This window comes from Salarias fasciatus, chromosome 1 (assembly GCF_902148845.1).
Source record: "Salarias fasciatus chromosome 1, fSalaFa1.1, whole genome shotgun sequence".
NCBI lineage: Eukaryota > Metazoa > Chordata > Actinopteri > Blenniiformes > Blenniidae > Salarias > Salarias fasciatus.
The window spans coordinates 38,256,904-38,284,224 of record NC_043745.1 but is presented as its reverse complement, the minus strand read 5'-3'; the positions used below and the strand labels follow the sequence as shown (position 1 = coordinate 38,284,224).

The 27,321-nt window shown below is 45.2% G+C and overlaps 1 protein-coding gene across 11 annotated transcripts in view; it reads left to right on the top strand.

Annotated features, from left to right (window-relative positions):
* Positions 1-27,321, top strand: part of myo9aa (myosin IXAa) — a 109,613-nt gene that overhangs the window by 57,809 nt on the left and 24,483 nt on the right. For 5 of the 11 annotated variants that reach the window (XM_030106377.1, XM_030105866.1, XM_030105713.1 and 2 more), the window contains exons 3-17: positions 4,319-4,413; positions 5,867-5,929; positions 7,868-7,967; positions 10,641-10,694; positions 12,732-12,829; positions 13,407-13,533; positions 14,085-14,174; positions 16,760-16,876; positions 17,011-17,145; positions 20,108-20,229; positions 20,323-20,464; positions 20,567-20,762; positions 23,111-23,230; positions 24,649-24,693; positions 25,796-25,871. In XM_030106377.1, the coding sequence (XP_029962237.1) occupies positions 4,319-4,413; positions 5,867-5,929; positions 7,868-7,967; positions 10,641-10,694; positions 12,732-12,829; positions 13,407-13,533; positions 14,085-14,174; positions 16,760-16,876; positions 17,011-17,145; positions 20,108-20,229; positions 20,323-20,464; positions 20,567-20,762; positions 23,111-23,230; positions 24,649-24,693; positions 25,796-25,871 (1,580 nt within the window). The remainder of the gene's footprint in view (positions 1-4,318; positions 4,414-5,866; positions 5,930-7,867; positions 7,968-10,640; positions 10,695-12,731; positions 12,830-13,406; positions 13,534-14,084; positions 14,175-16,759; positions 16,877-17,010; positions 17,146-20,107; positions 20,230-20,322; positions 20,465-20,566; positions 20,763-23,110; positions 23,231-24,648; positions 24,694-25,795; positions 25,872-27,321) is intronic. The other 6 variants (XM_030106036.1, XM_030106464.1, XM_030105953.1 and 3 more) reach the window with 4 other exon arrangements.

Genomic DNA, 27,321 nt, shown 5'->3' with positions numbered 1-27,321 from the left:
GGAGGAATGCAGAACATTTCAGTGACTCTTTCTTAAATCATTCCACACTACAGCAGATGAATACATCTTCTTTTTTCTCTTTTGTCTTTCTTTTTGATGCTGTGGGAACCAAACAAAGCTTCACTGTGAGGAGTGTTGGGACCAAACGGTCACATGACTCAAGTGGAAGCTCATTCAGCGGGTGACGACTGGCTAAAGATGAATCGAGCTCTTCTTTAGTAGAGCTCTTCACAGAGATCTGGAGATCAGACTCTTTAGCAGTTGAAACCCAGACAGTTCTGTTTATTCAAACCTCATAACCAGCGGAGTCCCTGCTTTCATTTGTTCCATAGTTTGTGTGTGTGTGTGTGTGTGTGTGTGTTGTCTGAAGCGGCCGAGCTCTAACATCTGAAATGTAAATGAACAGTTTAGTTTTATTAATGTCTTTAACTAAAAGTCAGGATCCACCGATACTGACACATACAACATATACAAATATTTTTACATACAAATATTTTCTATCAATTTTTGCAGGCTGCTCGGTGGTTTGACGGTCCAGATTGGAGCCTCTCGCCGGCCTGTTGTTTGGCACTTTGTGCGAGCGTTTGGCTGAAGACAGGATAACCTCATCCTCCCTGTCTGAGCTCCTCTGAAGGACTTTGACCGAGACGCATTACACCCAGAACACGCTGGCACCGGCTCAAGTCCGTCATCGGTCCGCCTCTGGCTCGGTCGCCCGTCTGCAGCCAAGAATAATGTTGTTGACCTGCTGAAGTGACTGAAGTGCTGCGAATCAAGCTTGTCCAAACAGTTTCCAGTCGGTGTCCCTCTCAGGCTGTGTGACTGTTGCAAAGAGGGGGGAAAACAAAACCCCATCCTGGAATACTTTCCACAGTTTTACAGTTTTCTAAATGTTTTCCTCATTAAATGTGCAGTTGTAAATACCTCGGTGCTCCCAGGCCCAAGCTACTGACTGAAAACTCCCAGAATAACTTCTCGACAACTCCCATGCAGAAAAGGGAAAGAACACATTAGCATTGTTGTGGGTGGTTTGCGTTGGTGCAAAGAACAAGAGGGCAACAAAATAATATTTGCATTTGAGAGCAAGTCCTCTGGAAGCAGGGGCCGTATTCCGCTCTGCTCGGGGTCAGGTTGGGTGAAGACGACGATTCGTCTTCTGGAGCCCATCGGTCACCGTGTCTGCAAAATGAAGAGCGAGGAGCTGGACAGAGAGTCGACCTCCTGCAGTTCCAGGTTCGATCCTTCGTCTGTCGTTGAGCAAGACAGCGAACCTCAAAATGATTCCGTTGAAATCGTTGAGTGACCCGGCAGTCGTCACTGCTGGTGTGTGTGGATGGGTGGTAATGGGTAGAGCTTTCTGAGGACCACTTCAGCATCTTTTATCAGTAAAATTCATTGAAAAAAAAAATCATACTGTTCTGAGTTTCAGAGCATTTCTGGAAAGGGATGGGTACCGAATTTAGGATTTTTAAAGGTACCAACCTAATTCCGTCGGGAGTACCGATTCCGATAAAATCAAACGGTACCATTTTTCGGTACCTGAACACATCCCTGTGAGTGTGAGAGAGTGGGAGAAACAAAGCATTGCACGCACCAGAGTGTAATGGCATCAGGCATCAGCTAGCATGTCAACAAAAAACATGACTAGAAAGCACTCAAAAGTTTGCCTCCACTTCTCAAAATAAGATGCAGATTACGCTCGCTACGGTGGGAAAACTTCTAATCTCAGGAAGCTCCTGGTTAAGAACAAGATTTTTCTCAAGGCTGAGGAGTGACCGGCCTCAGATCTACGGCTGCAACGCCTGTATTTGGCACTGTTGGCAAGCTAGCATCCCTTAGCACGCTAGCATCAGTTAAAAACTTGACTGTAGGCAGCAACAAATTGTCATTTATTGCCACGTAAACACAGACAGAAGTGCCAGGATTTGGTACCGTTGAATACCGGTACCGATTCTTAGGTACCAGGTATTGGTACCATGTGGTTCAGATGTGAACGATACCCATCCCTAGTTCTGGACTGAATACATACAGACATGTTGCTGTATATTTTTCATTTTACCTTCATGAAATAATCAGTAATATTATATCATGTTCACCTGTGAGTTATCTCGAGTTCTTCGGCCTCTGATTGAACATGGAATGAAAAGTTAACTTCATCCACATTTAAAGAAAAAGGTTCACATCAAATCTAGTTTGAATCAGTTGAAATGTTAAAATAAAGATTTTCTCTATGTTTTTCGGTTTTTCCTCAATGTTCCCGGCCTTTTAACTCCTGTCCGTGGGGCTGGGAGATTTGTGTTTGACTGCCGGTGATACGGAGCCAAGTTTAGAGACTACAAAGTGTTGGCGATAAAAACGTCTCGGACGATGCTTGGTTTTTACACAGACCAGGTGGAGGAGTACACGGAGCAGCACGTAAATCACTCCGCTGTGTTTTTAGCTGCTCCACATCCTGCTTCCTGCCGGCCCGACTCGAAATGTGAAGCGAGAGCAGTGAAAGGTGCGATACCTGACCTCTCGTCTGACCCCTCTGGGTTCACCGCTCTGCTGTTTTTGGCCGTCTTGATCGGGAAATTCTCACTTGTGAGGGACCGGCTGATGTTGGCGTGTCCTCGGCTGACCCGCCGCTCCTGAGCGGTTCAGGTTATCCGGTTCACAGACGGACGCGGAGCTCCAGCTCCTCCGGGATCGTCCAAGGCTCCGGGCGTCACGCTGCTACAAACCCACATTTTTGTGATGTGAAGCGATGTTGTCGCCGTTCCACCGCTTTCACCTTGTGTGTTCCTCCTGTCTCCACACGGCACAGGCCAGGGTGTTTTTCCACAGCCTTCGCCTGTTTTAATGCTTCTTTTCTCCAGCTTTGTGAGTCACACGTGAAATCTGAGTCCATTGTGAGAAAGTAGAGTGAGCGAAGGGTTATGAGACAGTCGGACACTAAGGAGGGACTCGTTCGTGTTCATTTTGATTCATTTAATCCACATGTAACCTGATACAGCTATATCTTATTTGCTAGTTTTGTTGAAAGAGCTTGAGCTGCTCAATGTCTGAATTGGTTGGTAAAACTCAGTTTGGCACCAGGTACGTATGAAACTGGATACTTATGTAAACTTCATTGAAGTCTGTGAGCCTTTAGCATTAGCCAATACCTGAAAAAAGCTTTTCATTGAGCAAGAGCTATCCCCATCACAATCCTATGGTTGCCCCTTCTTTTGTCCTTAAGTCAGAAATTTGTTTAATTCAAAACAAAAAAAGCAGCTGTTCTGCATGATGTGAAAGGTGTCTCGTAGGAACGTGTGCAGTGGATCATTTAGACGCTTTACTTATGTCACTTCAACCAGATCATAGAGCATCTTCCTCCCTCCAACTGATGGAAGTTCACATGAAGAATTTTATTTTCATAGTGCTTATTTCGCTACTAAGTTGAAAAACTGATAGCATGGGGATTTTTTTAGTACATTAGCACAACAGTTTGTTCTTTGTATTCCTGCCCAATAACAACCGTGATATAATCATCGTGTTGTAGCGGAGAAATGTCCCGAAGTTAAGGAGATCACCAGCTAGCTGCAGAATAAACAGCCTTGTAATACCGCCTTGTGCCACCAGGTGGTGCAGTGAGTCTCATTGTTCTCACTGGGTAGAAGCTGAGTTTCAATATGTTGGAGTCTGCAGCCGCCGTGGAGCTTGAGGTTGAATTCCCAGTGTTGTTCTCACCTCTGGCCGCCTGAGCGGTGCTGAAGGGTTCGGTCAGGGGCTGTTGGGACGGTTCTGAGTGATTCACTGTGGAATTTGTTTACTTGCGGTGAAGCTACAAATAACTTCGGGGTTTATATAGGGCGAGAAACGACTTCCCCTCCCGGCAGCCGTACAAAATAAACAGAGCAGCGAGGGGAAATACTGCAGCGTCTTATTAAAGCGCAGCCACTTCACATGTTCCACATGGATCCCATTACTCACCAAGGAGCTTTTTTTTTTTCCCATCACACCCGCTGGCCGTCTCTCCTTTACCTTCAATCCAACATTAATAGATCCATGAAACATGTTCTCAATCTGTTTGAAACTTGGTGAGAGCAAAAGTGAACAGTGTTTGGACCTGAGCCAAGTCCTCTTTCCGTTTGACACACAAACAAACGATCCACACTGAACGTGGACTGAGGACCTGACCTCGGACACCTGGCTGTGACCTCGGACACCTGGCTCTGACCTCGGACACCTGGCTCTGACCTCGGACACCTGGCTCTGACCTCGGACACCTGGCTGTGAAGTGTGTGTGTGAGATATCTCGATCGAGGCCTCGGCTCATGTGTCTTTCCTGTTTCAGGCGTTCGGGAACGCGAAGACGGCACACAACAACAACTCCAGCCGGTTTGGGAAGTTCATCCAGGTGAACTACCAGGAGAGCGGCACGGTGAGAGGGTGAGTTGGACACACCAAGGGACGTAACCTTACGTTCATTAACTCTTCACTGACCGGTCACTTCATGACCAAACATGGCGTCGTGCCGGAGGCGGTGTGAAGCACCTCTTCAGTAGAATATGTTGAAAATCGTTACACTCAGTGGTGTAATTCAGGGTACACACTCTGACAAATCCCCCATGATGCACCACTCCGCAGTACTGACTGCGAATATCACTAACTGATAAATTAGACTAAAATGATTTGACGACGAGTATTTTACAACAAACTGCCTTACTTGGTGAGAAATATCAAATGCATGAATGCTGTTGGAAATAAGAAAGACAGTTAGAACCTTCTCTGAAATAGTTTTTTGTTCATGTAAATCCTTGTTAGATGATGTTGTAGATCTTGGCCCTTCAGCGCTCATAATTATTTCAGACTGCTGAACTTTGTTTCAAGGTTTATTATATATTAAAACTACAACTCAAAACTGTCACCGTACAAAACTTTAACACCAGATTCCCTCCGGTAAAGATTATTTCACCATTTTTTAGCTCCAAAAGACAAAAGAGACACAAACTCCAGACTAACAGACTAACAGTCCAGACTTGGAGTCAGACCAGCATCGAGGCCAAAGTGTGAACCACGATACCGCCGGGTAGCTTTGAAATCTTTCACAGTGTTCCATGCGTATATTTACACAATGGCGAAAATGCAGTTTTTTGGAAATGGCTACCCTGGCGCAACTTTTCAGAAATGATCCCGTCTCTGTGGAAATGGAAGGAAAATGCAGCTGTTGCGGAAAGTCTTTGCTCGTCCGCCTCAGGTTGACACGGAACGATTTCGAACATTTCCGTTTTCTACTGTCTCTACAGAGTCAGAACATTTCAAAAACTTGCCCATTTCCACAGAGATGGAATTGGAGTGTTTTCAGAAATTAGCGTCTTCAGTGATTACAGCCCCCAAAATGCAGCCAAGTTTTCTGTTTTCACTTGATGATGTTGCCATGTAAAAAAAAGCATTATTGCAGTTTTAGGATTTTAGACCAGTTTAGGACACATTTCACACGTTTTTGATATATTTTAAGATAATTTTTAATTAAAAAAAATGTTAACGTATTTGTCTTTGCTTTTGTAAATAATTTCATATATTTTGAAGAAATCTTTTGGATTGCTTCAGTATTTAAGCCAAATTCAATCTAGTATTTTTGACTTTCTTTGAATTTCACACTACTTTGGTGCTCCTGTTCAACTATGGATGCTTTTAAGACATATTTTGCTATTCTTGAACGTATCTAAACATGTAACACTGATGTACTTCTGTTTTCAGTCTTATTTCATTTTTTTTTATATAATAAATAACATATTTACTGACAATGTTTATTGAAGTAGTATCTAAAACAGGTATTTATTACTTTTGATTAAATAGCATGTTGATGATGCCTTATTTTTTCATTGTCCTTGTTTTGCAGGGCATATGTGGAGAAATACCTCCTGGAGAAATCCAGACTGGTCTACCAGGAGCACAATGAGCGGTGAGCAGCACTTTGAAAATAAATACTTTTGTTTGGAGAACAGAAGTTCTGGTTTTAAGATGTTATTATAGGTACAAACAGTGTAATTGTCAGAGTGCTGAAAGGGAGCGTAACAACTAATCATAATTACTGTAATTTGAACTTCTTGTACTTTCATGGGTCTTCTCTTTTTTTTTAACTCGAGGCTTTTTCACACTACAACAGTATTTTTTTCTTGTAATTGAGAATAATTTAGGCAGTATAGCATTAGTTGCACTTCAAGGTACTAAAGCTTACTGCATTCACCATAATTGTATTTTATCAAATATTTTCAGCCAAAAAAAAAATCGAAAGCAACTTAAGAATAATTATGATGCAGCCGACAAAGTCTACAGAATAAAGCGGTGAAAAAGCTTGACGATTCTAATACTGCTTTGTACAACAAGGTGGTGCAGTTCGTCATGTTGACGATGCATTCAAACCAAAAACAGAAGAAGAAGAACTTGGTTCAGAGCGACTGAAGCTTGGAAGAACAGCGACTCGCTGCTGCCACCAAGTGGACAGAAGCAGCTCTGCAGGGATTAAACTTGCCCTACCTTTAAAGACCCCAACAAAAAATGCTGCACGTCAGCGTTGTGGCATTTAAGCAGTTTAAAAAACGTCTTGCTTCTTTTCTAAATTCCTTTCCTAAAATAAATGCAGTTTGAATGTGAAGGAAAAAAAAAAAACGTTACAAGTGAGTGGATTCCACACAGAGCGCCTGGCGTTTGAGCCTCCGAGGCGCGAGCCGTGGAGTGACTTGGTGTTTGAGTGGGGCTGACAGTAATGTGCTGGACGGTGTTTGGAGGGTTGACCTCGCCGCGGGGGGGCGGGGCCACGGCACTGGGGCCCCTCGGCGAGGCCACTCGTATTCAGATGGATTGCTGACTACATAAAAAAAAAAAAAAAAAAACCTGTGCTTTCAGAGAGGACGGTGGTCGTGCAGCCACCGCTCACTTTTGTCCTCTGACCTCTGTGCTGCAGCCAGATGCTTCAGGAGGAGGGCACACACACACACACACACACACACACACACACACACACACACACACACGCGCACACACACACACACGTAGCTGTTTGCGTTATTTTATGAATTGCATGAATCCCTTCATCTCTGAACTTAGACTTTCGGGGTGCTGTTCCATTTTGAAGCCCCGTTTACAAGACGACGTTTCATGTGGAAAAGCATCATTCTGTACATTTCTGTTTCAGAAAAGTTTCAGGAAGTGTTTTGAAAACAATGTGGTTCTTGTTGGTCATCTACTGAGCATGTGCACCGGAAGTGTTGGCTACCTCTCTGGGGTGCATACCTGGGAAGCAGCTTTCCAAGAAGTTGTTTCCGTTTTCACTTGAAGACGTGTAAACGGGGCCCGAGTTGAACACTGAACAATGATCTCAGGAATTTAAAACCACCTGCGAACCTAACATGACAGCGTGTTGCTGGGAAAACTCCTACAAACACCACCAAGAGTGCTGACCGGGAGAGAGGGTTGGAGGTGACACTCCTCAGTTCGAGGTTCTTTTCCAGCTTCAGTCCGTACAACCATGAATGATCCAGGCTAAATGTTTGTAGCCTTAAAGGTTAGCATTGATGTGAAAACATTGTATGCGATGTTTTAGGAAGCTGGTTAAATGTCTAAATACAATGTATAAATACTATTTAGCGGGCTAGCATGCTAACCATGTGTTTCTACTGCAAGTAGTAACTTAAGGCACGCTGAAAATAGAACAAGGAGTCCTTTTTATTCCAATTTTAATGCCAATTAATATTAGTAGCAAATATCTCAGAGCAGGATAGTGACTTTTCTTGTATATGCACACAAAAAACTCTCTTTTTTTACTTGTTGTTACTGAAGCTTGAACTAAGCTGAACCTAGCCAACATGACGATTGCTTCTGTGTTTTTCCTTCTTTTCAGGAACTACCACGTGTTTTACTACCTGCTGGCAGGAGCGAGTGAAGAAGAGAGGACGGCCTTTCACCTGAAGAAGCCTGAAGAATACCATTACCTCAGTCAGGTGAGGCGTGGAGCTTCGTCAGTCTCAGCATGAAAACACTGAATGAATTCAGTCTCCAGAAAACGGTCATCGGCAGACAGAAGCACGTCAGCCTTCCTGAAGCCTCACGGCCGACGGCCGCTCTGCGTAGATTCAGTGCTGATGTGTAAACTGCTCTTTGTGAGTCTCCCATGTTGTGTGTTTGCCATGTTGTGTGTTCCTCTGGTTGACTTGTGGAGCTGTCAGTGTGTCTTTAGTGTGTCGGTGTCATTGTCCTCAAACAGGAGCAGCTCTGCGCGATGCAAACACCGCTGACGGCCGCTCAAGTGTTCTCCATGTTTCAGAGCGACTGCTTTGTTTTCGTGTGTGTGTGTGTGTGTCTGTGTGTGTATATGATTGGTCTTTTTTATGGCCAGAGCTGCATGTTTGTGGGTTTTTCTCACGCTTTTCGCACAGACCTTTGCACACCGTTCTCCACGGCTGGACGGATCGTGCCCAAACAGCAGGAACGCCCCACAGGGCAGAGCGGGTTTCACGTCCCCCCGCCGCCACAGTACAGCCGAATGCATGAACACGCACTGCGTGTATGGAATGTGGATGTTGTGTAAAGCCCGTTGCGTTTCCGCCCCCGAGTGGCGGCGGCCCGTTGCCTTGCTCTGAGGTCTTCGCCGCCTACGCAGAGGAGAGCAGGGAATTCCTCCCATTCCTCACGGCCACCGACGTGCACACGCAAACACACGTGCTCTGGATGTTCTGACCCTGGTTTTCCCTCCACTTTCTGGCCCTTTTCTGCAGGAGGCTCCAGCTCTGGCCCTGTTTCAGTCTCTACATGCCGATGCTGACATGATTCTGTTCAGCTCCGTGCAGCTGTGGACGCCGCCGCGAGCCTCTGGCTCCATTAGCAGATCGATGCCCATCGATACGACAGATGTCTGTTTTTATATCGATTCTCCTGTTGACATATCAATATCTGCGCCGTTGTTTTCAGATTAAAACGTTGGAGGGGGGCTGGGCGGGAGTGAAGCTCCTGCAGCACAAAACGCATAAAATTAAGTTTCCTTTCTGAGGCCCTGTTTCCATGAGGCTTTCTAGCGAAAACGCTAAACTTTCTGTGCTTTTCGGTGGCTGGTTGTACGGTAGCGTTGTCTGGAGCCGCTGAAAATGCAACTTTTGAACTGTTCGGACCAGTTTGACGCTCAGCAGCAGGTTCCTCTCAGGATCGCACTGCGTGCTGAATTTCACATGAACACATTTTGTTGTGAAGAGTTGTGTTGGGATTCATCGGTGATGGAGAGACTTGTTGAGAGACGTGAAGCATTCTGGGAAAACGTCGTCACTTTTGGATTCTGTCTGTTTTTGGAAATGTGACTGACAGACTGTCAAACTCCGCCCATGGTTCATGATGTGAACAAGACTTTTGGATGTTTGCTGTTTTCAAGGTGGTGCGTTTAAGGACATCTTTGGCTTCTCGCATGTTTTTGATTGAGTCGATATGAAACCTTGTTCTGGCGCAGACCAGCTGAAATCCTTTCTCTTTTTTCCGTGAAGCATCAGTTCCTTCGTTGCAGATAAACATCAGATGTCGTTTCCCTTCTGAAGAAAGCTGGATCACGATAACAAATGTTCCCGTTTCCAGAGCGGAGCGGCGGTGATTACACTAACATGAAGCAGAGGCCGTCGTTTAAAACCTGCAGCTTTTCCTCCTCTGTCTGCAGAAATGGAATCAAGCGGTTTTCCCTCGGAAAAATTAATCCTAAAAGTGGACGGTGATTGTGTAACGTGCTTTGATTTCCCCTCCTGACCCTGCTTTCAGTGCTTCAGTGTGTTTGTGGGTGTGGGAGATGAAGCGTGCGTGTGTGTGTGTGTGTGTGTGTGAAGACTTCATCTCACTGGGTTTTATCAAGCGGGTCTCAAAACAAGGATTCCTGAAAGCGGCCAGTCCGAGGCTCTCTCGAACTTTTCTTCGAAACAGCTGCAGATGTCTGAAAAGCAAGGACAATACAGCTTTTCTGGCTGCGGCTGAAGTAAATAGCTCTTCTTTCAATCAGTCCGTGTGAATTTTAACCCGGTATGATGTGAATTTCAAGCCTTGTAGAGAGAACCTCCAGGAACCTTAATGCTGAGAGAACGCTGAGTCGGCCCGAAGATTTATCAGTTATTCAAGATTCTCCATCGAGCTTCACTCCAGTGTTTTAAAGAGTATCGTGGAAATCTCGAGGGAGAGTTGCACGATCGCCGTGGTCTGGAGTGACCGTGGTGCGAGCGTCACGTGAATGTCGACCAAATGTTTGAACTTCAAGCAGATTTCGAGCGAACTCTGTGTCAGCTGACCTTCGTCCAGTGGTCTCACCCCGAGTGAAGGTTCCTCTCAGATCTCCAACAGCGGTGATCTGAAACCGGAACGAGCGTCACACCGAGTGGTGGGCGGTCGGGGGGATCATGCGACTCTTCAGGGAGCGTTGCTCGCTGCAAGAGAGAAAGTGTGTGAGAGTGTCCCAATGCCGTGTGTGTGTGTGTGTCTGTCATCGCTGCTGTTGAGTGTATGACTGATGTCTAACGGAGTGCCTGTTCTCTCCTGAGGAACTCTCCTGCTGCTGCGTTTCATGTTTCTGCCCTCGTTGTCCGTCCGACCGCCGCCGTCTAACACTGACCGGCTTCCCTAACCTCTGTAACCTTCCGCCCCGACGCCTCCAGACGACACACACAGGCCGCCAGCCGCACTGGGACAGTTACTGTGACAGTGAACCGGTCAGTATCCGCTCTGTCTGCACCCGTTGGAGGAGGCTGAGCGCCGCCCTTCCTCCGCTCCGCAGCACACTCCCTGACCTCCGCCCTCCCCCCTCCCCCCTCCGCTCACTTCGCTTGCTTTATGGATGCTTCCTGGTTCGGTTTGGGTTTTTTTTCTCACCTTATTTGTCTTTTTTTGCTCTTCTGTTCACACCCCGGCCGCTGTAGCTGCCTCAATCTGTCTTCATCACTGACCGATTCCCTCGTTTCCAGCGCCGACCCTTCTCTTCAGAAGCTACACACTCATTTTAGGCCCGTTTACACGACAACACTCCCAAGTGAAAACAGAAAACGTTTGAGTGTCCGTTCACATGAAAACACTGCTGGAATACCCTGAAAACATGACTTTTTGAAAACTGCTCGGAGGGCAGAATTTCTTCTCGTTCTGTCTCCATGGAAACAGGAGAAAACTCAACTTTCCTGAAACACACTGCTACTGTACATGCATGAGGCGGCGGTAGTTAAGTCTCCTGCACATGCTCAGTAGACAGACAGTAAGAAGAGTGTTTTCCCCTCAGTCCAGATTGTCCTGGTAGTTTTAGAGTTGACAGTCGCCATAGTAACGATCCATCTTGGTGTTCTGTCCGCACGACTGTTCGTCTTCTCCATTGTTAATGTTTAGTGTGTTGTTCTCTGTAGCGACCAACAGCACCCACTAGTGGACCGATATGCTCACCACAGTTTTCGACATCGTTTTCAAAACGTCGCAGTGTAACGGTGGAACTTTTCTTAAATGAAAAGGGTGTGTTTATACTTGAAACCGTTGTCGTGTAAACGGGGCCCTAAGAGCAAAAAAGTGTGACATACTTTGACAAAATGTTAATTAAACAAAGTTTGTGTTTAAAATTCATTGTGAACAACTGAGATTAGAAAAAAAAAGCAATCCGCCATGTCGTTTCCATTGAGACTCATTTTTATTGGGTTGAATATTTGAAATTTGAGTGGAAAAAAATCTTTTCAGCTCTTGATGAGTGGATTGATCTGAAGAGAAAAGTCTGGAATCCATGAAGTCAATGATGAAGACTTGTTTTAGTTGTATTTGTTTCTGTTTATTTTTCACACAGTTTTCTTTTGACTTGCCTGTGATTCACTGATGGATTCTCCCTTCCAGTCTCTGTAACTTGTGAATATTTACAAGTATTGATCTCTCAGTTTGTCAACTCTTTCAGGTTTGGATGAAACAAGTGAGAGTTTCTGTTGATTAAAACAGTAAGAAGTCAGCTGGGTTTATTATTTCACACACATACGACCAGATCTGATCTATAAAACCAAGGCAAACATTTAATAAGAGCAATACACATGAAATAATGGAAACATTGAAAGCATATTTAAAAGTTATGGTACTATTTTGGCCTCTGAACTGAAATATCCTGTTTTATACCCTAATTATATGGCACACTTGATGATCTGATGTTGATGGAAAAGCTTTAATGAACATAATCGGTCAATTTCAATCCCAATTCCAGGTCTGGGGAAGGTTAAATTGATAAACTTTAGTGATAAATATTGGCTTTTAGGCTAAAATCTGGAGTTTTCCCTCAGAAAAACCTGAACTCTTGGGCCAGTTTATCATTTACTACTCAATAAAAACCACCAATTGCTTTTCCTCCCAGCTCATTTAGCAGCCTGCCAAGTGTTTGCGGATTGGTTTCAAACCAGCAGTTTCCACGACACGAGCGGAGCCGTTGAATCGCTCAGATCTCGCCACAGTTTCACCCCAAACCTCTTATTTCAGCGTGACTCATTCATTGAGCTTCTTCTGCAGAGTGCGCTTTAAAAACCCTGTTGTGAGCGTCTTTGCGAGGCAGTCTGTAAACATTAAAGACGTGAAGCCACAGCGCACGTCGGCGGCAGCTCCTCCTCCTGAACCTCAGCGGAGCTTGTCATTTTTCAGAGTAGGGGGGGAAAGAAGTTGTTTTAGGGGGATCTGGTGTGAAAAGACCACCAGAGCCTCTCTGAGGCAGGGCCACTCTGAAACGCTGCTGTTTCCTGTCGTAGGACTGCTTCACGGTGGAAGGAGAGGATCTGAAGCATGACTTCGAGAGGCTGCAGCTGGCCATGGAGATGGTGGGCTTCCTTCCCGCCACGCGCAAACAGTGAGTCAAGAGTTTACTGTCAGTGTCCGAGGGAATCGGGTTTTCACTTCACTCTGAACTTCCCCAAAAACAAAGAGAGAGAAAAATTCTTCCAACACTTCAGCATGAAGGGAAATGTTCAGGTTTAAAGCTTTAAAGGACACTCGTCAAAATACGAGTCAAAAACTGAATTTATTTCAATTCAGTTTTATTCATATGAACACTATAGTAGTCATTTCAGAGACTTTTACAAAGAAAAAACTAACAATTCAACTTGAGCAAGTCGAGGAGACCATGGAATGAAAAAAAATTAAAAATAACAGGAAGAAATCTGTAGAACCGGACTCAGAGGAGACTTTCTGCTGTTGTTTGCTGGGGTTTCCGGATAGAAAAGGGGAAAATGACAGGACGTGGAACAATTACCAAACAAAATAAATAAAATCACTGCCTATATTTGCCGTTTATCTAAAGTAAAGCCTGTTTATATACATTAAACTGGGCGCTTCACCATTGTTAGCATTGACATTGATAAGGCTGGATCCACTAAAATAAAACAAACAAAAAAAATGGATGGTTGAATTGTCTTCCCGCCGTTCAGGATCTTCTGCCTGCTGTCGGCCATCCTCCACCTGGGAAACATCCGCTACAAGAGGAAGACCTACAGAGACGACTCCATCGACATCTGCAACCCCGAGGTGCTGCCCGTCGTCTCCGAGCTGCTGGAGGTGCGTTCGCTTTCCACACCTGCAGGCTGGGTGCCGCGCATTCACGCTCTGCAAACATGACGCTGCATGAGAGTGCGATTAATCGCGATCAATTCACATGAACTGTGAATTAACTCTTTACAAAATTGCATTATTCAACAAGTGAATCAAAGATTACAATTTTAAACAATATAATTGGCAATTTCATTTCATCCATACACATTTAAGTCTGGTTTCTTTTTAATTAGAAGAAGTCACGTAAATAGCAAATTTTACACACAGACACAAGTAACACACATGAAACCTTTATGCTTACAATTGACAGTTCTATATAGTCAATCATGTATATCAGATTGAAAATATAATTTCTTATGAACTATTTCACACTTTCCTTTTGTTTGATTGCATATTTGGTGCATTTTTGTGGAGAATTAAAGGGAAGAAGATGTTTTTAGCATAGCAACAGAATTTCTTCAGCTCTCAGAATCTATTAAAACTCTTCCAAAGTCGAAGGATGAGCTTGAAAACACAGTTTTCCCCCGTAGAACATCTCTGGTTGTGTTTGTCTGCAGGTGAAAGAAGAGATGCTGTTTGAGGCTCTGACCACCCGGAAGACGGTGACTGTCGGGGAGAAGCTGATCGTTCCGTACAAACTGTCCGAGGTGAGACGGCGACCGGTTCCAGCTTCCCGCGCGGAAGCAGCAGCTTCTCTCTCAGCTCTGCTGGTTATTGAAGGCGATCATGTTTGATTTATTTGAAGCTTCAGGCGCTGATCCAGAGGCTCGGTCAGTCCAGACATGAGCTTCACCTTTTCTCCTGCTGACGGGTTTCCAATCAGCAACATATCAGCTGAATCCTCCTCATGAAAGTTTGTTACTTCTGACCTGATAAAATACCAACAGATCAGTCGAATGTGTTTCTCACAGCTTCCAGCCAGAAACGCTCAGAAGTCTGTGGACTTATTTAAGATTTTGCAAGTTAAGGACTTAGAAACCCCCCAAGAACACACACTCCAACATGTATGAACTCAGAAACACACTCAAAGAAATATGCACTCACTCAAACTCACACACACCCAGGATCTCACACATGTTCACACGTACACACACAGTCGGACACACTCGTCCCACATGCTGAAAGTCCTCCACAGTGCCCTCGGAGTCCCTCCACAGTTTTCAGCAGGGCTCGACTCTGAAAACAAACACTTGACGCTCTGAGACGAGCCGTCGGCTCAAACTGTTTTCCCGACACGGATGAGTTATTTTCTTCTAAATTTCGACGTGTTTGTCGCCTTTGATGTAAGACAAACAGCTTCGGACTCCCAGAACGCAGCAGCATCTTTTCCATACATTCCCACCGAGCGGCTCCGCCCCGCCGCGGCCCGCCGGGCATCTGGACGTGGATTTATATGAACAAACCCCGGTTGTTGTGGTTGCACGCTGGGTGGTCCCTCGGTGTAAACATCACCCCCACAGCCTCAGCAGGCCCACTGCCTCCAAACTCCTCATCATCAGGCTGTCAGAAACCTGCAGTGCTGCTGTAGCCAGTGCTCTCCGTTCCGCCTTTTGGATGCTTTGACTTCCTCACATGATGAAGAGCTGGAGTATCAGAGTGGGTTCAGGGTTCAGAATGATATCTGTCCGAGGTTTGTGTGTGTCTGTGTGTCTGTGTGTGTGTGTGTGTGTGTGTGTGTGGTGTGTGCTAAAAATATCCCGGTTAATTATGAAGAAGTGAAGGAGTTCCAGTGAGTTTGGGGGTCGCCGTGGTTTGTTTAGTTTTGTTTGACTGCGGCTCGAGGTCGAATGTTTCCAGCGGATGGAGGAAGTGAAAAAGTGGAAAGCTTCCCTGAATGATCCCAGAGAGGCGCTTCAGTCAAACCGTCGTGTTCCTGAAGGAGAACTCCACACTGAGCTCTGTCCAGCAGCTCACTCAGAAACGGTTTCTGGTGACACATCGAGGTTTCCAAGTCCATGAAGTCATCTTCTTAGGCTCCGCCTCTTTCGAGCCTTGTGGACCAATCAAGTGCAAAGCTCAGCCAGGTGTAGGATGCAGGTGTGGCGCTAGCGTAGCGGTGTTAGCATAACGCAGCCAGACAGCGTGCTTCCTGTGATGAATGAGTGAACCAGCAGACACAGACGTGGCGGATTAACTTCTGAGTCCCGGGTTTTGTCAGATGAGACGTTGTTGATCCAGTCGGGAGGTTAGTCCGCTTCCAACTGAGTATGTACAAGGACACACACACACACACACACACACACACACACACACACACACACAGATTACTGACAACAGCAGCTGGCAGGCACAAAGTAAAATTTCTTATAATTAATTAAATAACATATAATTATTCCGTAATTTTTTAGCTATTTCATTTATTCTAAATGTCGGACTCAGAGGGCGGACCGTTACACCTGTACATCCAGTCCAGGCGGATCGATCCCAGATCATGGATCGATGCAGAATTCTTCCTGTCTTTGGCAACACAGGCTGGCAGTACAGAAAAAAAAAAATTGCATTGGAATATTGCAACATTCAAAATCTCTAAGGAAATGAAATAAAAAAAACACCAGATTCGCTAAGCTAAACACTTCTTTCACTTTGCACTTAAGCCCCCCTTGTCCTCAAAAGCTAGAGACGCCCCTGTCAGTCCACATGAACTCGCTGCTCTCTGATCTCTGATGGAAGCAGAACTTGATTGTAGAATCACGTGGCAGCAGTTTGATTCTGGGCTCTTTCAGAGCGATTGTCCATAACTTATTAGGTAACGCCGCCTCATCACCTCCTCGGCCAGACTGTAACGTCCTGAATCTGAAACAGCTCATGGAACAGAGCCGCTTGTCGTGCGACTCTCGCGTGTTGACCTTGATGTAAATCTCTTTATTTTCCGTGTTGAAGTCAGTCCGGTGGCTGTTTTTTCGAGGCGTTCAAGGCCGAGCGCAGATGTGTGCTGCAGATGTGAGCAGCTGTCTGCAGCGCTTTAACTTCCTGTACAGACAGGAAGGTTTTTACACTCAAAGGACTCATGAAACAAGGATTTACAATGAACAGAGAAGCGGCCAAGCAGAGCTGCTTTTATGAAGTACCCTACTTTTTTTTACTGACGGCAACTCAACAGTTTGACTTCATTAGAGTAAATCATGAAGCGTCAGGTCAGCACGGGCTGTCCGCCAGCAGCAGGTCGTCTTTAACGCTCTGTAACGAATCATCCCGACGGTGTGTGTGTTTGTGTGTGTGTGTGTGTCTGCAGGCCGGTACGGTGCGAGACTCCATGGCCAAGTCTCTGTACAGCGCTCTGTTCGACTGGATCGTCTTCAGGATCAACCACGCCCTGCTCAACATCCGAGACCTGGAGGAGACCACCAAGGTGAGGCGGCGACCGTGAGACGCCCGCCGCCGGCGTTCCTTCTCCGCTGCAGTTTTTAGCAGGAGCGTCGTCGCAGCAGAAATCATGAGAGGACTCGTCCTCGTATTGACGGCGTTTTGTTGGTTCCTCCTCAGATCTTGTCCATCGGCGTTCTGGACATCTTCGGTTTCGAGGACTATGAGAACAACAGCTTCGAGCAGTTCTGCATCAACTTCGCCAACGAGCGTCTCCAGCATTACTTCAACCAGCACACCTTCAAGCTGGAGCAGGTGAGGCCTCAGTGGGCGTTATTTTCCCGTCGCGTCGTCACTGGGAGGATTTTGGATTCTTTCCTAGCAAGCTTAAAGCCTTTTACTTGAAAATCGTGGAATTTGGGTGTCGCATGGTTTTACGGGGTTTTGACCAGGAAGTGGACTCCAGTGTCTTTATCGCTGCTGTAAGTCGGGTGGAATCAACCCACACGAGTCGCGAGTGCAGCCGGTTCTCAGGAAATCCCTGGATCTGCTGGCAGCTCGGCTCATGTGTGAACAGCGACACCAGACAATGGAGGAATTCTTCCTCGGGTTACGTCAGAGAGACTCGCCCGGCTCCGCCCTGACCCAGGATCCGTCTTCGTCAGCTGATTGTCATCACAGGCCTTTTTTTTTTTTTTTTTTTAGAGTTCAGACTCATGTTTACCTTGAGACGAGCTCGATCTGCAGCCTGTCGCCACACGTTTCAGTCTGCAGCCGTCAGGCCCAGAGGAACAAAGCTTCCTGTCACTTCAGAGGCGTCTACGGTGTCCCTGAAGGGACACGTCGAAGAGAAATTTAAAAAAGAATTAAGTTTCCTATCCTCATGAGATGTAGCATTAACATTAGCTATTTTATCTTGCAAAATAGGATACATTACAAAGTTGAACTTTAAATATTGAATGTTTTATCTGTAATTTGAGAGCAGCTGTTTGGTTTTGTATCGTGTTCTCACAGGAAACCGATGTCAACACTGTTTTTTTTTCTCCAATATGTCCCTTTATATTTTTCCACCTTCTTTGGAAACAGTTTTTGCTTTATAGAATGTGTCAGATCACACTGAAATGTCTCATTCCTGTGAACTCAACAACATTTCAGATGGACAGTAGAAACAGTGTTTTCCTCCAGACGGGTCCTGGTCCTGGTCCTGGTCCTGGTCCTGGTCCAGATTCCACTGAGACCTGGTAGTTTTAGAGTCGACGGTCATTTCACTTTTCAATCCTTCTCATTACATTTCCTTTTACTTTATCATTTAATTATTAACAGATAAATATTCGTTTGGAGCTGCAGCTGTTTCATCCTGTCTGGTTCCCTCTCGGATCCCGTCCTGACAGTCAGACCGTTTAAAGATGAAGAGGTTTGGAAACATGGCTGGACTTCATCCCATCCGGAGGAGGATTTCCCAGCGCCGCTTCACACCCCGTTTCAGAGTGACTGAGTTTCCGTCCGCCTCGAGTCACTGCGGCGGGCGGATCCATCGCTTCAGACAGACGTGAAATGGAGAAAGAGCCTCTTAGAATAATGAAACGTGATAAATAACAGGCTGTAATCATGAGTTGATGGCTGGCCAGTGACCGTTTTCCAGCTTCTCCATCTGCTAGCTTGAAGAAAATGACTCAAGTGGAAGGAAAAGAGGATGTTAGTGGTTAAAAAAAGAAAAGAAAACTGGATAAAGCCTCCAGTTCCTGGAGAGCTCAGATCTGATGTATAAACAGAAATACAGCTGTTTAGAAAAAAAAGATCCGTTCTCTGTTATCTGATTGTTCCGGGTTATCGGGCTCAGCGTTTTACCCTGAAACATGGAAAATCAGGCCGTTTGCACACCTGTGCTGCTCCGAGACGCCGAAAACGCAACGTTTTGAAATCATCTCCCAAGGTGGGACAGCTTGGTCTCCGTGGAAACGGGGAGAAACGCTGCTTTTTGAAAATGAACCGACGACTGTCTGGAAACAGGGTTATGCAACATTTCAAAGATATTCCAACTCCGTCTCTGTGGAAATGGGGAGGATGGAGGGTGCAGCTTTTTGAAAACAGTCCCACTCTGTCTCCATGGAAACGGTAGAGGTGGCGGTTGTGACTTTTTCTTGAAAATGCTCCATCTCCGTGGAAATGAGAGAGGAGGAGGAGGGCGCAACTTTTAGAAAGTGCACCAATTCCGTCTCTGTGTAAATAGGGGAGATTGTAACTTTTTGAAAAAGCTGTGGCTCTGTCTACATGGAAACGGTACAACACAGCTTTAAAAAAACAAAGTAAAAAAAATATCAACCGCATCAACGAGTGGCCCTTCATGAAAACGGCATTGTTTTCAGAGTTTCTGCTGTTTTCATGTAAACGCACATCTAAACTTTTCGGAAACAGAAAAACAAAAACGATGCATTTACATGGGAAATGTCTCGGTGTAAACGGATCCTAAAGTGCTGAAAACACTGGAAAAAAAAGTGACACCGTCAGGTTAAAAATAGAGGGAGCAGCTGCAGAACCGAAATCCTCTCTGGATGAGGAGCAGCGGCTCACTGCTGCCCCCTCTGGATGAAAGGTGCCGTTTCAGTCGGGGGCTGGTTTGAAGCGGGGTGTGGATTCAGTGATGACCGAAGAGTCGACTCGGCTCCCGTCTGGCTCTCAGCGCTTCTCATGTCGCATCAAACCGCTGTGGCTTCACAGTTTCCCGCTTCACGCTTTCAAAGTTTTCCTAGCCAGAGACACAACCTGGGCTTGTCTTGTTTTGGGGGAAAATCTTCCAGAGAGTGAGGCGACGGTTCGGCTTGTTGACGCCGTCAGTTCGCAGGAATGAAAAGTCAAACATGGTTTGAGTGCAGGAGGCGGATTTTCCCTTCAGACGCGTCGTTTCCGCTGAACTCCTCCTTCCTCTGCTCCCATCCTCTCCTGTTCATTAACTTTCTGTCTTCAGGGTAAAAACAGAAAAGGAGATTCCACAGATGTTTTTTTGGTGTGTTTTTTCGTAATTCTTTTTTCTGAAACCTCCCTGGGATTAGAGTCTTTACTGGTTGAACCTCTTTCCCATGAGGCCAGGAATAACACCGTGTTTGTGTCATGATGAACCTGAACAGGTCGCCTCACAGCGGACCGCCATCCGATTCTGATGATCCCGGAGGGACGTCTTCCACCGCCAGCCGTAGCATTATGACCACCGGAATGACCTGCACGCACAGCGTTTTAAATCAGAGGCGTGAAGTGGTTTGCCCTGTCTGTGACCCCGCAGGAGGAGTACCGGTCCGAAGGCATCAGCTGGAGGAACATCGACTACATCGACAACACCGGCTGCATCAACCTGATCAGCAAGAAGCCCACCGCCCTGTTCCACCTGCTGGACGAGGAGTGCAAGTGAGCGTGTGCCACGCTGTTCTGCGACGTGAAAATGAAAAAGGAAATCATGTAAACGTGGATCCTCTTCCTCCGGTTTGCCTCCGGTTCCAGCTTCCCTCAGGCCACCAACCAGACGCTGCTGGACAAGTTCAAGCGGCAGCACGAGGGGAACGGCTACATCGAGTTCCCGGCCGTCATGGAGCCCGCCTTCATCATCCAGCACTACGCCGGCAAGGTCAAGTACGGCGTCAAGGTCAGAGCGGCCCGCCGGCGAGCAGAAGGCGTTCTGTTCAGGCACGGATCAGTACGTCCGATCTGATCGGTCAAACCGCTGGTCTGTGTGCCGCGTCTGCAGGACTTCAGGGAGAAGAACACGGACCACATGCGTCCCGACGTCGTCGCTCTGCTCAAGAGCAGCAAGAGCGCCTTCATCTGCGGGCTGATGGGAATCGACCCGTCGGCCACCTTCCGCTGGGCGGTGCTCCGAGCCTACTTCAGGGCCCTGGTGGCCTTCAGGGAGGCCGGGAGGAGACACACACTGAGGAAGAGTGGTGAGACCAGACTGCTGCGCATGCGCACACACACACACACACACACACACACACACACACACACACACACACACACACACACACACACACACACACACACACACACACACACACACACACACAAAAGACAAAAGTGTGACCTTTCTCAGATTTATCCTGTTGGAGTTTATCTTCTTCCAACCGAAACTGAATTTAAATTAAATTAAAATAGAATTTCATCTGACTTTTGATTCTATTTAATCCTGAAAATTTCTTGCATTTCCTTTGTTGAACTTCTGTTTCTGTTCAGTTCATGAAATGAAAATGGAGTTTATCTGCTGAAATGAAGGGAAAAGTTAAAAACGATCAACAAAATCTCCTGACAGATCAGTGTTTGATCCACGTTTTTCTTCATTTCTTCATTTTTAACTCGTAACTTTATGAAATCTGCATTGATCAGAATACATTTAAAAATGAAATTGATTCTTACTTAATGTAATTAACTGAATTAAATTGAAAAATTTAAACAAATTTGTATTATTTATCTAGATAATGCAATATTAAAGTAACAACTGAACAAAGGAATAAATAAATAATGCAACATAATGAATACAATAATAATGTAATTATAAATAATTACAAAGAATAAAGACTAAAAACACAATACTAATAATAAATACATTTGTTTTTTTATTCCAACTGACACTGTTTAGCCATTAACTAAAATACTAAAATGTATTTAATATAAAGAAGTAAAATAAAATTAGTTTATATAAAAAACAATTAATAAATGATACATTCAAAAATAAAATTATTGAATTCTTAAGATTATAATTAAATGAATAAATTAAATGAACAATACTGAAACATGTTGAGTGAATTCAAACCCTGAGCTTATTCTTCATTCGTTAATCTTTAATGTTGTGACTAAACGTCCTGTTCTTGATTTTTCATTGTTTTCTACTTTTTTCCGAGACATCTGAGACGTTTTTTCAGTTCCAGATTCAGTTTCTGGTGTCAGAAGTTTTATTCCATCAGAGATGAATCAAAACATTGAAGCTTTTTGGTCATTTGATGGATGAAGACGGGAACACATTTTCCCCTGAACGATCGGGAACACGGCGTTGCGGTTGTTGTTTTTCTGTGTTGATTCTGTTAACATGCATCTTTTCCCATGTGAAGCATCTTAACATCAGAACAGGAAGCGGATAAAGAGTTCCTCCTTGCTGTAGTTTCCTCCGCCTCTGCCTCGGTAGCGTTGACTCGGCCTCCTGCTGGCAGAATGCCTTCGCTCCTCTGGAGCCTCGGCTCCCCTCGAATGCTGCTCTCCTGTAGTGGATCTGCCTCCAGCTGCTCTCTGAACGCCGCAGACTTGATGTTTTCCAGCTCTGCACCTCCTCCGCTCCTCCTCTACTGTGGATTTGAATCGTTTGCATCTGAGTAGACGTGTTGTAGAAAATCCTTCTACCTGAGCTCCGCTGCCCAGAGGGCTCCGCTCCACGTCTTCTGACGGGTTTCGTGTTTTAGTCAGCGTTCGTGGGTTTTCCACCGGGAGGGGGGGTCACAGCCAAGGCCCTGTTCACACGACAACGTCTCGGGTGAAAAACGCACTGTTTCACCAAAATTTTGCATTTATGAAAAATTAGGTCCTTTTTTAAGTGAAAACAGAAACGTTTTGCTCTGTTTACATGACAACGGTGGCCGGAGACGCTCAAAATGCAACTCTTTGGAAACGGTTGCTGAGATCCTAGTTTTTCCTAGTTTTTCCATGGGGGGGGGGGGTTATTCAGCTTTTCTGAGCTTCAGCAGCCTGGTTTTTTTCAGTGTATCCTCCGTTTCCATGGAAACTGACACTTTCCAAAACGTAGTCGTGTGAATGAAAAACATTTCTCAAACAGAAATAAACCGGGTCTAGTTTTTTTATTTTGATATGAGCTTGAGGACCGTTAAACATCTGCACACATTTTCAGGGCCAAATTTAACCATAAATGTTAGAATATATAGCAATTCATCTTCATAACAGCAGCGGACTTAGATTTAACATGATGTACTCTCTGTGGGTGAAGGGACTGTTTAAAATAACTATTGGGGGGGGTTAGCATCTATCATAATTGGCGTTTAAGTGGCGTAATGCTGAGTCATGAAAACCTGAGAAGGCGTTGAACGGATTCCCCTTTGGTGGCGACCGCAGGACGGCAGTCCCAGACGGACGAACGCTCGTCTGCTGGCGTCTTGCCAGGTTTCCCTCCAGTAGATCACTGCATCTCCGGATCTCTTTTTTTCCTTCGCTGTCTAATCTGCCGTTTCTCTCTCTCTCTCTCTCTGTTTCTCTTTTCTTGTCTTTTTTTTTTTCTTTTTGCTTCTCCAAGGGCATGATGACGCTGCTCCCTGTGCAGTTTTGAAAAGTGTGGATAGTTTTAGCTTTCTGCAGCACCCTGTGCATCAGAGAAGCTTAGAGATCCTGCAGCGGTGCAAAGAGGAGAAGCACAGTAAGGCTGCAAATCTCACAGAGACTCAGACCACCACCACTGGGGGGGATGGGGGGGGGGTCCTCACCATGCCGTCTTGCATGCCCGGTCACCTGCACGCCCTGGCCGTCCTCTGCATGTCCGTACGGCCGGTTGTCGGTGACGACAGCGGCTGCTTCTGCCCACCAGCACGCTGTGAGGGCTCCACCCCACTGCCACTAATCCCATTCAGGCTGGTGACGGCGGCCAGTCGGCGCTCACAGGGGTCTGCAACGCTCAGAACCAGGCTCATTATTCACACTCCAGACGGATCGGGAGGCTTCACTGAACCGCAGAGACCTGTAGCAGCTTCAGTAGCATTGAAAGACAGACAAACAGAGGCGAGGAAGTGTTTAAACCCTTCATGACTGTTTAGTTTTCTGCTTTAAAATGAGATCTGCACTGCGTCTGCATTTCATTAAAATTGACTTTATGTTGAGATCGGAATCATTTTCTGCACGAATTGTTTGGTTTTATATAAATATTGATAATTGCATCATGTATGCTCTGCTTTAAACAAAAACTTTAAAGTTTGATTTTTATGTAATTTGGAATATTTAACATCTCCTTGACAGCATTTAAAAAAAAAAAAGCCTTGTTAACCAAGTTTTTATAATATTTTATCAGTCAAGTGGCTGTGAAAGAAACAACCTCACCAATTATGAACAGCAACAAGTTACTACTGTTAGAAAAAATTTTTTGAATTAACTACCTTTACACACGTGGCTGAGGAGTTTATATGGACAGACACGTCCCAAAAGATTTAGAAAAAAGTGAGGTTTTTTTCCGGTTCTATGCAGAAACTAAAATAGTTGAAGACTTTATTTTGATTCCAGTCTTTTTTAGCTTTCCCAGAAATATTCATCAATCTTTTTTTTGTTTTGTTTTAAAAGGGGAAAAATGTGACATTATGAAATATTTTAATATTTCTGTATAAAATCAGACTTTTTCAAAAGTAAAAGCTGTATTATTTCAGTCAAAACATCTAAAACATTTAAAATTATCCTTTGAGTTCAAGAGAAAGAAAGTTCCCATTGAGATGCTCACATAGTGGCTATTTTCACACATTACAGACGTGACATTTTATACTTTCTGATAACTTAATTTTAGAATTTCCCTCCTGAGCTGCCAAATAAGGACGTCTGAAGTATCTTTTTTCCACATCAATATAAGTGAACCTCCAAAGAAAGTGTTTGTTTGTGTTGGTCTGAGCTGTGGCGAGGTGGGGGCGTCCCGGGTTGCAGACCCCTGATGTCGACTGTTCATGATCGCCTCTAACTTGCTCACCTCTGGTTCGGGGAACGTCACACACCTCCTCACCGAGGCCACTCTTCCTCCCCCGGACGTCTCGCCACACTCACATGTGTCTGTGTGTGTCTGTGTTTTGTGCCACCCTGCAGCTCCGGATGAGAGTGAAAATGTGCAGAGTGATGACGGTGGAAACGGTACACCGGTTCAGTCTTCGTTAGCGGCTAACACACACCGTAGCGCCACTGCCGAAACCCCCGAAATCACTGCGGCGGCACACAAACACCCCTTCGGCCTGATTCCGCTCACATTCACGTGTAATCAGGGGACGTCGTGTGTCTTCAGCCCCGTTGACGCGACGCCGTTTCACAGAAAACACCTGGTTTCAGAAACCCTGTCCGGTGTAGTTTTCATCTTGAGCCACTAGTGGGAGCTGTTGGCTGTTTTTAAAATAAACCAGGGTGTGACCTTAATTCATTATGATTGGTTACTTACAAACCCATGACTGTGTTTAATCACAGTTTGCATTCTAAAATTGTTGTATAATCAAAGTGCGATGAATTACATGCATTAATTAGATTTTTTTTCTGCTGTGACCATGATCAGTGGGAGAATCAGACACTTTTTATGACAGAACACCAAGTTGGATGGCTATTACAGTGACTGTCAACTCTAAAACTACCAAGTCCAGGAGATTCTAGACCAGAATCAGAGCCACGACAATCTGGACTGGGAGTCCTGAAAAAAAAACAAAAACAGTTTTTTGTTAATCTACCCTCATCTGTGCAGATATGTTGCATTTTCCTCGTTTCTACAGAGGTGTGAGCCATAGTGTTTTCAGCAATTTGCATTTTCCACTGTTTCAGAGCATTTTCAAAAATGTGCATGTCTCACTGTTTCCATAGCAACGGAGTTTTCAAAAATTTGCGTTCCTTGCTGTTACCATGTCGACAGTCTTCAGCGGCTCCGTGCTCGGTCGTCGTGTGAACGGACTCTCAAAACGCCACGGAGCTTTTGGGCTTTCACTTGTCGTCGTGTCAGCGGGGCTTTAAAATCTGCAGACTGAACACAGTAACTTGTAATTGGCGCTAACATCCGCTCCCTGCTCCCCCTGTGACTCTTCAATAATCAATAACCTGCAGTCACTGATGGTTCACATGAGGAAGGCTCACTGTAAATCACACGCTGTTTGGCCCTGCTTGGAGTGGGTGTGGTCTCTGTGCGTGTGTGTCTGTGTATGTGTGTGTGTGTGTGTGTCTGTGTGTGTTACACGATGCCAACCTCTGTGTTCGTGATCAGGTGTGACCAGGAAGAGTCCGCGCACGCCGCTGTCAGACCTGCAAGGAAGCAACACCTTCAATGAGCGCTCGCCCCGGTAAGTGTGTGAGTGTGTGTGTGTTGTAAGACAAATATAAAAATGATTGTCTGACATGTTAAACTGAAGAAACCGACTCCTGTTTTCATATTTTAACAACTTTATGGATTGTAAAAAGTGAATGAAAGGCTGAACGATGTCGTCCGTTGCGGCAGAGGAAACCTAGACTCTCCTGAAAACTGTCCAAATTCTCTTTTTCACAAAGAATCAGGAAATACTGACCTTCAGGAAGCTGCAGGCGAAACGTCTGTGCAGAGTTTAGAAAACACCACAACTACAAAAATCGTTAGCGTTTTGGTCCAAACTCAAAACTACCAACTCACCCCCCGCCCCGCCCGTCCCCCCCATGCGAGCGCTGACCCTGCAGCTGCTTCCTCGGTGACGTAAAGTTGGACCTCAGCGTCTCGGAGTGACGACTTCTCCCTGCAGGCCGCTTGTCTTCAGCCCTCTGCTTCGTCCAGCTGTAGACTGACACCGACGAGCATCTGGGGAGGAATCCTCAACATTTGTGCTTTACATTATATTTCCACTGAAAACGGTCTTTTCTGACTCCTCTGTTGACAATGAAATCTTTGCCACAGGATTATGTCAGGACGGCATGGAAACCTTGAAATGTGCGTATAATTTATTTTGTGGAGGTTTAGTGGATCCTCCTCCGTGATTTATTGGGTTCTAACGCCACGCAGTCATGAATTCGGCTGTAGAGTCGTAAAGATGAACCCCTGGGACAGAAGAGGAGCTTCTTCAGGTTCTTTCCAGCCAAATATTCAAAAATAATCTCGAGGAAAATCTGCTGTTTTGTTTCTTTACGTTTGTTGATCCATAAAATGTCTTGCGTTATTTTTGGCCTCAGTCTTCGTTTTGCCGTTGAATCATTCATGTTCATGAGAATCAGCTGCTAGAAAAAAAGCCCAAGAGAACCGTCTGTTTATGATTTCACAACTTCCTGAAAAAAGAACTCTGCAGCCTGGTGTTGGATGGAAAGAGATCTTTGAGCAGCTTCGTGAGCGGAGGAACGACGGTCAGGGGAACAATGACTTTTCATCAAAGGACTTGATCAACAGTCACAACTTGAAGGAGAGAACAACTCACCGATCTGGTCATGTTCTGTTTTGTTTTTCCATTTTTGAAAAGTTTCACTGTCATTTTAAGTTTGATGATGAAATGTTTTTTTGTTTTGTTCGTTTTTGGCCTCTTTCTTTCATCGTCCCTTCTATTTGTTTAAGCAGATTTTTGCTTCAAATCATTTTCGCTTCAATCCTTTTATTTTATCTACTCAGAGCCTCACTCAGTGTCTCCCGTTTCTTCCAAATTTGTCTCCACTTATGCGGACGATGCTGCAGTAAATGTTGGTAAATTTACACTCATTTGGTGTTTTTTTTTTTGCAGAAATCTTTTCACTGCAACCGAACAAACTTGTTTTCATTGTCTTCAGGGATACAGAGAGCAG